At 40.0% G+C, this 13,250-nt stretch overlaps 1 protein-coding gene and 1 pseudogene across 3 annotated transcripts in view; both read left to right on the top strand.

Annotated features, from left to right (window-relative positions):
- Positions 1 to 10,421, top strand: part of recql (RecQ helicase-like) — a 35,711-nt gene extending 25,290 nt beyond the window's left edge. For 2 of the 3 annotated variants that reach the window (XM_014028193.1, XM_014028195.1), the window contains 3 exons: positions 603 to 819; positions 1,451 to 1,580; positions 4,773 to 5,108. In XM_014028193.1, the coding sequence (XP_013883647.1) occupies positions 603 to 819; positions 1,451 to 1,580; positions 4,773 to 4,877 (452 nt within the window). In that variant the 3' untranslated portion in view covers positions 4,878 to 5,108. Of the gene's footprint in view, positions 1 to 602; positions 820 to 1,450; positions 1,581 to 4,772; positions 5,109 to 9,749 lie in introns of those variants that run through there. The other variant, XM_014028194.1, reaches the window with a different exon arrangement.
- LOC106532173 (RNA-directed DNA polymerase from mobile element jockey-like) lies at positions 5,425 to 8,385 on the top strand (annotated as a pseudogene).
- Positions 10,422 to 13,250: the final 2,829 nt, after the last annotated feature.

Genomic DNA, 13,250 nt, shown 5'->3' with positions numbered 1-13,250 from the left:
TAGTAAAAATAATACTTGTTCTGCAGTGTCAGACCCTTGAGCTGTAGGTGTCGAGTAAGCCTGGCCCCTGGAGCAATTTAGTTGAATGGCCCAACAGACCTTGTTAAATTAAAAGACTTCGGTATCACAAAGGATTTAGATAAAAGTTGATGTACGTATTTGAGCCTGTATGTATAATTTGGAACCTGAATAGACTAGATAAAATACAAATTCATTTCTAACTTGTTTTAAAAATAGGTTAAAGATGTATGTTGTATAGTTATTCCACTGTGGAAAAAGATAAATTTAAACTAATACAAAAAAATAATAATTTAACATGTAAGCCCATGATTTGTGGATGAAAGCCCTTGTCTTAATAAGTGATTTTTCACAGCAGCTAGAAATAAACTTAAAAATGAGATTAAGTGACACTCAGAAAACAGGCATAGATTTATTTGTTTGAAGTGTTTGGCAGCACCAGATCATAACTTCATGCTTCAAAGAAAAAGGTGCAAATTCACATTAAAAAAACACATGCTGGGTTTATTTCACATTAGTATTGTGTGTTTTAATAACAAATAATATTTGCATGTACATCAAGCTGTTTTTCTTCATTCCTGCAGTCAACATCAATGTGGATATAACTCAACATGCCCGGGAAGTATTGCAAATCCTGGAGCTGTCTGCCTCGATGGATGAGAAACTGACCCCGCTGAAGCTGGTGGAGGCCTGGATGGGGAAGGGTCCSGCCAAGAGAAGGAAGATGATCCAGACCACGGTGCTGACCCGCCTGCAGGCTGAAGCTGTAATCATCCACCTGCTTCTCCAGGGATACCTGAGGTGACTACAAGTTTCATTGTGGTTTTTATTTATTATTTAATAACCTTGTAATATCCATGAATAATGCCACTTGGATCACATCTCTACTTTGAAATGATGAATTATTGTCATTCATAGCTGCGATTTCAAAGGGAAGTGGATCTAAAAATTAATAGCTAATAATTACAGTATGTGAGGCAGAATTTTAGCCGTCATTTCAAAAAGAATAGTTGCTATATTTTACTGATGAATAATCCGTGTAAATGCCACAATCTAAGCTGCTCTATAATATGAAACAKGTCTCTATTTAAGTGCAATTGTCTTATTCCATTGGCAGATTATTTAACTTAATTGGAGTGTAATTATTCTCAAATTTCTCAAATTAAGTGAAATATTCTGCCACTGTGCTGTCACTGTGTTGTTTTCACTGTGTTGTTTTTGTGTGAGGTGTGTTGCAGCGGTTAGGTTAGGGTAGAGAAGGTAGAAATGACTCAGCCTGTAACTGAAAATATGGATGGAGGACAACAGAGCTGCTTTATGGAAGAAGAACCTCAGCTTAGCCTGTTAGCCTTTGCATTAGCACCAACACTATATTGCCTTGAGGGTTGGAATATTTTGAATGAGAATTCTTTGGTTTCTGTGTTGACCTCAGAGAGGATTTCAGCTTCACTCCATACACTACCTACTTCTATATGAAGTTGGGTCGCAAAGCTYCTCTGCTGAAGAACTCGACTCACACGATTCACATGAAGATAAGAGAATGCAGCGACTGGCCTGCTGTGGTGAGTTTTACTGCCTACACATTGAAAACAAGATGTTCCTTTCATCTATTGTTACTCAGCATCACAAATCAGGACTGAAAGAGTTTTTTTCTGTTAACAGTCTGATAAATTAAAATGCTGGACACTTCTAAAGCAGTCTGATGGAGACTTGTACTGTCCAGCTGTCCAGTTTGGGTCAGGTCTCCACTGATCACAGAACAGTTTACYTGTATTAAATAAATATTTTGTCCACACAGAAACAGCACAACAACAATTTCTAACCAGCAGTGGTGGGCGGTGCTAATCCAAAMGTTCTAAAGCGCTTACTCAATAAAACTTAGCAGAAGCTAATTCTAAAGCGCGTCATTGACTCAGAGTTCACCAGAGTACATTCCAGTGATAACATGAGCCACGCTTGCATAATACTGCCGGCTAGAGGCACGTCACTTTACTTTTACAGTGTTGCACATATCACTGCGGTTTGGGGAGGTGATTTGTTGAAACAAACTTTGGGCTCAKGGTGATAAATAAACAGTTGTTGATSATTGCTAGTTCTGCTCTTTCTTCRTCATTTTCTTATGTTTWTGGTTGGGCTTCGGTAATAAAGCATGCAGGATATATGTAACTTTAAGCAATTTATTGGARAACTGAAGTRATGCATTCTGGGTACAGGACGAATTGGTGACGGGAAGCGAAAACAAGGAAGACAGAAAACTGTTTTCACTTCAAGCTAAGAACATGAATTTAAACTTTTTCCTGCTTATGTTATGGCTCCAGTGTCGTATTTCCAATTGCTTCCTGCCATGTAAATGCAAAGAACTATGAGAACTGTCTCTTAAATGAAAACCATGAGTCAAAAAGAGCATCAATTATGGTCCTTTTCCATGGTCTAGTGTCGGAACTGTCGGTGTAGGTACGGGTCGGTACGGGTCGAACCGGTTGGTTTTCCACGGATGTTCCAKTCCGGTTCCAATGGGTGTGTTTTGGGCAGTTGGTGGAGGTGGTTTTTGGTTATTTTGAAAAGAAAATAATGGGCAAAATGAGAGATAGAAACACATTTGATGAATAACTTTTGAAATTTTAAACATTTGCTAAAATTTAGCCAATCAGTGACGAACAGTGTTCTGACGTCGCATTTTGGTGTCAGCTGGGGCCGGTTGGAACCACACTGAAGTAGGTACTAAAAAAAAGTGCTGGTTCCATGGATCTGGCCTAATGAAAATGGCTTGGAACTGTACCGAACCGTACCGACACTACACTAAGTGGCACTAGTGGAAAAGGGGCAAAATGAGTATATAGCTTCTGAGAACAAACTGTTATCAGAGGGGGTGCTGTTAACTTATAATGGTTCTGCATTGTATTGACTTGAGACAGCTTTCTCCCCCGCTGTTAGAGAGAATGAGGATCAATACTTGATAAAATTATTWGTTAAGCACTTCTGAATTTTTAAATGTAGAAAGCACAAATCCACACACATGTTCAAATAGTTTAACAAAAGCCCTAAAGCGCAAACAAAAAATTTAGGTTAGCAATTAGCACTAAAGCGCTTTAGGGGACTAGTGCCCACCACTGCCAACCAGAATATCTTYATGGAGGAACAGCTGTAAAACATACAAGAGATTAGCAGTGTGTTTGTATTGTTGTGGCCTGTTGGAGGAAATACTGTGTCAAATATTTTCATTACAGTGAGCTCAATACACACTATAAATCTAAGGACTACTTTCTAAAGTTGRGGTCGGAACCCACTGTGGCGTCCAAAAACATCAAGGTGGGGTATTGAAAATATTTTCTGAATTAATTACATAAATTAAAAAACAAAACAGTTGACTACTAACAACATTTTTATTTGCCGTCGWTGTTACAAGAGTGTAGTTAGTSTACCTAAAATAAATAAAATTAGATAATAAATGCTGTTATTATGCCCTTGTTTATTTGGCCTGATACCAATGTTAACCAACCAAAAATTGTTGGGGTTCTATGTCAATGCTGTCGTTATTTTTTGAGTCAAGGCTGAAAAGTTTAGGAACCACTGTTCTAAGGTATAGTCTGGAACTTGTTTATTTAAAAAATAATGTTTATGGGCTACTAAAGTGCAGTTTCTGTGTGTACATAAAGCTGAAATTATATAAAAAAAACCTTTGTGTATTGGCTCAACACTGTCCCCAGTTAGATGGGGTCTTATTCTCGCCTCACGTCTTTAACTTACAGATTCTTATTTTTTATTTGACCCCTTCATTTTCTCCCTTTTTGTAGTTCTCTAGTAGGTGTTCTCTTCTCCCTATGGCTGATGTGTTTTTATTGTTCTGTCCTCCTGCTGGCTGACATCTTTCTTTAGTTGTTTTATAATGTTTTCATATTCATACACATATACTCTCTAGGTATTTCATAGTATACCAAAGGTAAGTGAGAGAAAGGACCCKTTTTACAGATGACTAAATGTATTTRTATTTTCAGTCTTTAGCAGTTTGTAGAAGAAAAATAATCATATAATCTACACTTTCATTAATTCTTAGTTTTCATTTATTAACTACAATAACATCTTTGTAGTGTCTGCGGGATCCTCTGCTGCTCATCCAGAACAGTGTTATGTTCTGTCAGTGATGGATACAGAAGCTTTAATATGGCCAGTTTAGACCTTAATAAATATTTTCCAGTAATTCATCCAATTATTTTTAGCTTGTAAAGACCTACAACAAAGCTGCATCAGCAAATATAATCACCAGAATCACTTGTTATTACCTAATATTTTAGTTAAATAATTTTACATTTTTACTTCTGAATGACCCAGTAATGTATGTTAACATATAACAGGATCAACAACATTTGTCTATTTTAAAAGTTCCATTATTAGTTTTAAATACTGTGTCATATTTATTGATGGTGAACTTTCTTTTTAAGGGTAAGCTTCAAACATAATTTTACAAATATTAACTGTTCTCTYTCATGAGATGTAGAAATAATTCTGTTTTAAACTCTAAAAGGAAGTTGCGTTGGTTTAAGCAGCAGTTATTTGAATTTATTCATGATACAGATGTTTGTTAATTTGATCTGTTGCCTTGTCTTCTGTTTGTTGAGATCAGTTTAGTGACAGAAATCCTCAGGAAAGAGAGTGAGAGGTGGATTCTCTCCTGTCTGAGTTCTGAGCATTCATCCCGTTCATTCCATGTAGGTGTGAACTCTTGTAATTAAAAGTCTCTTGTTCATGACCTGCAGGTAAAAGCTGCAAGTGGCCAGGGCAAAGCCAAAGAAAGAAAGAGATCAGTTGAAAGCAGTGGAGACCCCCCTGTATCCAAGAAAGCCAAGACAGAGCTTTGGTAGCCYTCCCACCCACAGCCCACTCAGAAGACAAGTTAACAAAGTACAGTCTTTACTCTGTTCACGTCTGTTGACACGACACTGTCCTGATTCTGAATGCAAGCTTGGAACTGAAACAATGTCTTTTTWAAATAATTAACATGATGTATTTTTTTCTAACCAAGAGGCTTGTGTACTGAGAACAAAATAAGCTCCACAACCTCTTGTTAATGTATTAAAAACCTTCATTTCTGATTTAAWCTGAACGTCTCTCATTGTACAATACAAGATGGCGCCAGTGTRTGCGGCATGCCGTCTGTTGCTCCAACTCCTGTCTGTCTTTTGGCTGTTTGTAAGTTTAAACATTTCTCAGACCGAGTCTCTGCTGGTATATGATGGCCAGTTTCTTTTGGACTTACAATACAGATATAAAATCAGAGATCAAAGTATCTTTTGTCACGATGGACAGAAAACCTCACCCCCGTTCCTGCTGGAAACTCGGGCTTACCTGTGCCAGGCCTCAGCGCTGCCTTCACCGCGGAGACGTCGCCGCGGCAAGCGCAGTGGCCGAATGGTGACGCTAAGGGTCTGCCTGGCACGMTCCTCATATGATCCGGTGCAGGGACCATCGCACYGTTTTGCGGTGCCTCGGCGCTTCCTTGATCCCATCGACAGGTGTTTGGTGCCTGTCCCCGGCTTGGATGACTCGRACATGGTTCGGATGCATGACCCCATCTCTCCGTGGCTCCACCGGCGTGGGACTAATCTTCACAATCTGAGGATGCTACCTCGTGCTCAGCGGTCTCCCCAACCGCAAGCTCCAGCTCTGTCTAAAATCGGCCTGKTCAAYGCCAGATCGCTGGCAAATAAGACATTTATTTTAAGAGATTTATTCAACTCTCAGGATCTGGACTTCCTCTGCATAACGGAGACATGGATGAGCGCTGGTGAGTGCAGCCCTCAGAACTTTTGCCAACTGATTGCTCCTATTTTAACTCTCTGCGGGCGCTGGGCCGAGGTGGAGGGACAGCGGCTGTTTTTAAAGGAACATATTACTGTAAACAGCATTTTGAGTCTTTCTCCACCTTTGAGCTAACTGCCTTTGAGKTTGGTCGCTCTGACCCGGTGCTTTGCGCCATTGTTTACCGGACTCCAAAATATAATAAGGACTTTTAAAGTTACTTTTCAATCTTTCTAGCAAAAGTGATGCCGAATTTTGATCGTGTCCTCCTGGTTCGTTGMTTTTAATCTTTATGTCTGTTGCCCTGATAAGCCCATGGTGAAGGACTTTTTAAATATTGTGGACTCTTTTGGTTTGAAGCATTGTGTGTCTGGCTCCACTCATAAGCATGGTCACACATTAGACTTGGTTTTCTCCCATGGTCTGACTGTGTCCATCTTGGTGATTGTGTTTTTTTCTGATCATGCTCCAGTGTTATTTTGTGCAGACTTTTTCTGCATGACAGTTAAACATTTCACACCTGTCAAACTTAGTCGGGCTTTTAACCTTTTTACTGTTGGTCAATTTTCTGCTGCTTTCCCTGCTGTCTGTGTGCACCCTGATTCAATCTGTGCTGATAAAGAAGAGCTTTGTCCTCCTGCCTTTCTGTAATGGACTTAGTGGCTCCTCTAAAGCCCAGGCAGTCTAGGGCTAAGTCTGAACCCTGGTTCAATGACAGAACACGTGCAGCCAGACGTTAATGTCGCTGAGGCGAACGCCGGTGGAAGAAGGACAAGCTGCAGATTTCATTTCAAATTTTAAAGGACCGCTGGTGCTTCTATCAAAATTCTGTTGAAGAATCTAAGAGAATATTAATCAAACATTATTACAGAAAACTATAAGAATCCTTGTGTACTGTTCAGAACGATTGACTCTGTCCTGAATGTCCCACAGCCTGTATGTTTGGAAACATCCATTGATGTGTGCAATAGTTTTCACTTTTTCACTGAGAAGGTTACTTCCACAAGAGCTCTCATTTCTCCACCTATGTTTGACCCCTCTGTCTCTGTTCCATGTCCAGCGGTGCTAAATGGATTTTAGCCGGTGACTCTGTCTCTGTTGGAGGGTCTGGTGGCCCATATGAAACCATCTGGTTCCCCTCATGATGTGGTCCCTCCCCACTTTTTTAAACAGGTATTTTTTACTATTGTGCAGATGGTTCTGACTACTATAAATAGCAGCCTGTCCTCTGTTGTTGTCCCCGTCTGATCAAACAYGCAGTAGTACAACCTGTGCTGAAGAAGCCTGGCCTTGACAACACTGTTCTGGCAAACTTCAGGCCCATCTCCAAGCTCCCRTTTCTTTCTAAAATCCTAGAGAAAATTGTGTACACACAATTAAAATCATTTCTTGAGGAGCATAACATTATGGAGGTTTTTCAGTCTGGTTTTAAAACATTGCATAGCACGGAAACTGCCCTTCTAAAAGTTTTTAATGATATTTTAATAGCAAATGATAGTGGCAACTATGTTGTTSTTGTCCTTCTTGACTTKGCCGCTGCCTTTGACAGATCACTGCATTCTGTTGAATCATCTTCAGAAGTTAGTGGGCATTGGTGGAAGTGCCCTGGACTGGTTTAGGTCCTATTTGGCAGACAGGACTATGTCTGTTGGGCTTGGAGCTTATGAATCCTCTACTCTTCCATTCTCAAATGGGGTTCCACAGGGTTCGGTACTGGGTCCTCTGCTTTTCTCCTTGTAAATGCTTCCTCTTGGGTCAATCCTCAAAAAACGTGTCGCTTTTCATTGTTATGCTGATGACAGCCAGATATATGTCTCTTTGCAGAAAAGTGTTGCTTATTCTCTTAAAATCTTGCTGTCCTGTCTTAATGATATTAAAGCTTGGTTGGCCCTGAACTTTTTGAGTTTTAATGAGAAGAAAACGGAGGTGATCATGATTTCCCCTAGCAGCTCTAGTGTGTCCCYCTCTGTTGATTTGGATCCCTTGGCAGCTAATGCAAAGTCTACTGTCACTAATTTGGGTTTTAAGATGGACAGCCAAGTTAGTGCTGTAGTGAAGTCAAGCTTTTTCCACCTCAGACAGCTTGCAAAGCACCTTTTCTCTTGCACCAGCGCTCTGAAACAGTAATTGTTGGAGTATGCCAGTCCTCCGTTGCACGGCTCCAGTTGGTTCAGAATGCTGCTGCTCGTTTGCTGACTGGAACACGTAAAAGGGAGCATATCACACCCATTCTGGCTTCTCTCCACTGGCTGCCTGTTCATTTTAGAGCTCGTTTTAAGGTTCTTTCATTTGTTTTTAAATCTTTACATGGCCTTGCCCYATTTTACCTCTCCGGTCAGCCGATCAGTTGCACCTTAAAATACCCAGGACAAAGCGAAACCTCAGAGGAGATCGAGCATTTTCAGTTGCTGCTTCGAAGTTCTGGAATGAGCTACCTCTACACGTCTGGCAGGCCTCCTCATTGCCTGTTTTTAAAACTAATCTTAAAACTTATTTTTACTCACTGGCTTTTAACACAGTTTGAGATCTTGGTCTTTTTTAGCTGTTTTTTTTTTTTGCTTGTTTTTAGTGTTTGAGTGTTTTTAGTGTTGATTTGTTTGTTTTCGGCCTTTCATGTAGCCTACAGCACTTTGTGTCAGCGGCCGCTGTTTTAAAGCGCTTTATAAATAAAATTGATTTGATTTTAAATAAATGAATAAAACTGATTTGATTTAATCTTTGTGGTGGTGTTCTTTATTGACATTGTTGGTTTATAAAGCGCAAAACGAGCCCAGAAACTTGTGTACGCCACTTTTCACGCAAAGGTTGTGATTTCTAAAACCCAAATTTGACGTGAAAATGTGCGGTCCCTCACGCGTCTCTTCGAATCCAAAAAGGAGCTTCACACCCCGTCCCCCTCCAGCGTCCATATCAGTTCGTTCTAGTTTGATAGAGGGTTTTATGACTATATAGCAGCGTAGAAACATTTTTATTTACAAATTAATTAAAAGGTGTAAACAAGGGAAGACTTGTCCATCCAACCTTACATGTTGGAGCCAYGAGTCTGACCCAGAGCCAGTGGAGAATGAAGAACACCAAATGGTAGCTGGTAAGTCCAGACCTTATATCTGCAACATAATATTTCATAAAACATCATAAAAAATAGTGAAAACTTAATGGGATGAAAAATATGACCCAAACAGAATATAAAGATATATACACAGCACAGGGAGAGATTAAATTCAACGTTTCTGCACTCCTACTCAAGTATACAACAAAATGAATTTAATGCCTGAAAGAAAGTGGATTTTACTTATGTGCCCTTTAAAATCACATTTGTTTATTTGCCTGTTTTTGAAAATATTCATTGACCTTCTTGGGTTCATCCTTTTTTGTTGTGACTTTTGTCAGTTTGTATGCAGCGCGTCAGTGTGGGCAGACGTGTTTAGTCACACCCCTTCTTTTAGTGCGACATGATGGCATTATGTTGTGCGCAAGTTTCTGTCTGAGCAATTCCAACAGCAGGATTTAAAAATTTCTCTGAGCCACACCTTGAATGTTTGCAGCACATTAGAAGAAAGTCCAGAATTGATAATAATGATGTCATTACATCAGTTTGCATTTTTTWAAAAAATGTAGAAAGGATGTGACTGAGGATGAAGACTTGTCAGTTTCATCGTTGCATTTGGAAACTGCAGTTTGAAATTTAATTCTAAAAGTTAGAGGACCATGAATCCTATCAGTGAAAACATGATCAACACCCAAGCCTTTTCATTCTGTTCTCTGGTGGCGGTGTTCTGACACGAAAGCATTGAAGAATCTTTACTAACGGTTCATCGCACATTAATGAACTAACTGTACCTTTAGATTTCCTCTTACTTACAATGTTACAGTTCTAAGTCTTAATGCTTCAACTTTCCAAAGTTCTTCACTAACACTGGATTTTATGTTTACAGAACACATCAGATGTTAAAGCCAGCGATGAGGCACAACCCAGACAGAAACTATTCAAAGAGCAGAGGAACTTCTTAAGGCAACAAGACCTGATGGTGGACAGGCAAACAGAAGGAACAGAAAACCAGCCTGTTTACAGGCAAGGAGAGGAAGAGGAGATGAAGAGAAAACCAGTGATATTTCAGCATGAAGTGGAAGTAGACTTAGAGATTAATAGAGTACATAAAGCAGCTTTCAGTGAGTCTGATCAAATTAAGCATGGTTCCAAGCGCAGATCATCCAGTTCTCAGAGACCGAGGAGGAAATGCTATTCTACTGAAGCAAAAGAAGCTAGGAAGTGTCCATGTGACACCCCCATCCCCATGGTTCCCAGCTCTCCCTCCCAGGCTTCTGCTATCTCTGACACAGCAGCCGAGGAGCTCTGTGACCTCAGGAACTACTACAGCAAACAGCTCCAGAGAATAAACTACGTTTCCCTTGAACACCTGAGTCAACCAGCAGAACCAGGAGTTCTTTCATGTATAAGGGAGCCTCTGAAGAGCCTCCACCTGCCCCACAGGTTCACCATTACCCAGAAAGCCCGCAGCCTGTGGACTCGTGTCAGCAGCAGAAGAAAGCGAGTCGGCTGAAGGAAACAATGTCCACCAACCCAACAGTTCATCTCACAGTTTGAATTCTTTGAGATGTTTTGTAGCACACCAGAGCCTGAAATCTTCCTGCAGAAAGTCTATTTGTAATTTTCTGACAGATTTATTTTATAAAACTTCAGTTTTATTTGTTCATATATAGATCCAGAGCCGTTTCTTGGCATAGGCGAACTAGGTGGTCGCCTAGAGCGCCATCTGCTGGAGAGCCGCTGAACTGCAGAAGGAAAAAAAAGTAATTATTTCTAATCCCTGGTTGTAACTCTGTTCAGCGCTCCTTTCAATTAGCTTTGTCTTAAAAAACTATAATGAAGTATTACAGGAAAAATAAACTACTCTAGCCATAACCCCCCCACCACCACCACCACCACCCTCTCATTTGATTGACGTTGCACTGACTCGTCCTGCTCCGGTGCGGGGGGGGGGGTCAGCCTCGCTGCGAAGCAGGAGGAAAGGAGAGCAGGAAAAGTTCAAAACATTTCTAGCGGCAGAACAGGTTGGAAGATGGCTATTTAATGTTATTTTTTGTTTTTTAAAATCATCCTACAGGCCCTGACGTTAGATAATTTTGAAAATGAGGTTTTGAAAAAATCCGTAAGACTTGAAAAAATCTGTGAGATTGCTCTATACGTCCGTGTATACCTGCAAAATGATGTAAAATCCTTATAACTTATGGATAATCCGTACAAGATGACATGTACGTTATTATTTATTTGCTTCCTGGGAAAGCAAATAAATCTAAGTTTGCCTTAGTACCTTTCACTGTCAAACTTGTTTTTAGGGGTTTAAATTGGGGTAGGTGGGGCATAGTTCGGGGGTGGGGGGGGTTGCGCTTCAACTCGCCTAGGGCACCAAAATGGCTAGAGCCAGCACTGTATAGATCCATGTGAAATGTTTATGTTTGACGTTATGAGTGGTATAGTTTTTTCAAATGTAAGTCACACTAAGCCTAACCCTCTTCACTTATGTGCAATTTCCACTTTGATGTACATTTCCTACTTTTGTACTGTTGCTGTTCCTTTTGTGTAGAACAGCAGTTGTGCAGCTGATAAAGATTTTACAAAATAAACCTTGCACGAAAATGTGTTTCACCTCCTAAAAATGTTACCTGGTTGTTGCATAGCTGATTTTTTTTCAGACATGCGTAAAACAGGCAAAGACAGACAAATGTAAAGTAGATAGAAAAGACAAAGTTTAGGTTTTATTTGAGCTATTGCTAAATTTTTATTGCATGGTTCCACTGGGGGTCGAACACAGGTCCTTCTGCGTGTAAAGCAGATGTGATGAGTTTTACACTGAGGAACCAATGCAAGCTGGTTATAGGTGATGTTTCCGGTGTCGTCATGTGTAAACACCACCTTGTGCAATGACTTTGAGACACCTTGAACAGACTCGCCATGTTTGTGACTTTTGGACAAAAAGAAAGTGCCACACCCATGGAGAGGCATGTCAAGCAGATATTCAGGGTACAAATGAGCCTTTCATCTTCTTTGTGAGAATCTGTATTTTCAGAAAACCGTATTGATAAACATATGTAAACCAGCAAAAGATGTACATCAAAAGTTCTACGGAGACTTGAACTGGGACGAGAGGATTCAATGTCCAAAGTGCCAACCTTTACACCACAGAACCACAGGAAGGCTTCCTTACACTTTTTCCTCAAAGGATGTTGTCATTTAGACACAAAATATATATATTAGCTATATATTAGCAAAATAAAGTTTGAAGAGCTGTTCTGATTTAKTTCAGGCCATAAAGGAGGAAGACTGAAAGTTTCCACCAAGCATGAAGCTCTGATTGCTGGATTCAGAGTGCTAACCATTACAGCTAGGGAACGCTCAGCATCCAGAAATCCACCTTGYACCAAAATGACTTTTATTCCCTCAGTAACAACTAGATTTTGGTGATTTTGTTCAGGCAACACTACAGCTGTACTTAAGGTACACTTTTTTAATCCTTAACACAGCCGTCTTTCTCTTGCTGTAGATCAGTATAGTGTTAAAGCGAGAGAACACAGCTTAATCTTCTTGTTTTCCACAAACTGATTAAGCAGATCAAATTTCCCACCATTTAAAAAAATCAAACAATCTAGTCAGGTGGCAGACCATCCCACGTACCAACAGTGGCGGCTGGTGGATTTTTTTCCAGGGGGGCTACAACTCCAAAATAGGCTCATCTCCAAAAGCAATCAAACATGTACTAAGTTGTATCACGACAGTGTATTTATTAAACAAACGAAAATAATAAAACAGAATTGCAATGTCATGTAGTGGTTTATTTTTGTACATAAATTTTGCTCTTTTGTTACTGAGAAGCAAATTTCTTCATGACTCTGGTTAAAGTCAGGAATGTTTTAACAAGATTCTTCTCTATATAGCATGGTCAGTGCAGTGAGATGTGATGTTGTACCTGAGGAAAGTCTGGATTCACTTCATTGTAGAGAAGCTCCTCTCAGATTCAGCTGTGGTCAGAGGAGATGTGATGAGAGTCTTCAGCAGAGTCACAGTCTCTGAAGGTGTCCTGCAGATTGTTCTCCATGAAGAGCAGCTGGTACAGAGCCACATCACCACTGCAGCTCCTGAACTACATCAGACTTCTTGATCCTGTTCAGCACTTGGTGAGTCTCCATGGTCTTCAGAGCTGCTTCAGAGAACAGTCCTGCAGGAACCTGTCAGCCTGCAGCACTGATCAGATGCATGTGAATGGCTCAAGATGATGTCACAAACTTAAAACAATGAATACACAAATTTAATTCAATATGAAGATGGCTGCAAGTGAGCTTTCTAATATATATTTAATATGAAAACAATTTATGTTATTTTAATAGCAACAAATTGTTGCACCTTTAAGATAAACTAT

The sequence above is a fragment of the Austrofundulus limnaeus genome, unplaced genomic scaffold (assembly GCF_001266775.1).
Source record: "Austrofundulus limnaeus strain Quisiro unplaced genomic scaffold, Austrofundulus_limnaeus-1.0 Scaffold725, whole genome shotgun sequence".
In the NCBI taxonomy this organism is placed as follows: domain Eukaryota; kingdom Metazoa; phylum Chordata; class Actinopteri; order Cyprinodontiformes; family Rivulidae; genus Austrofundulus; species Austrofundulus limnaeus.
The sequence above is the reverse complement of the archived record's forward strand: the minus strand, read 5'-3'. Positions and strand labels throughout refer to the sequence as shown.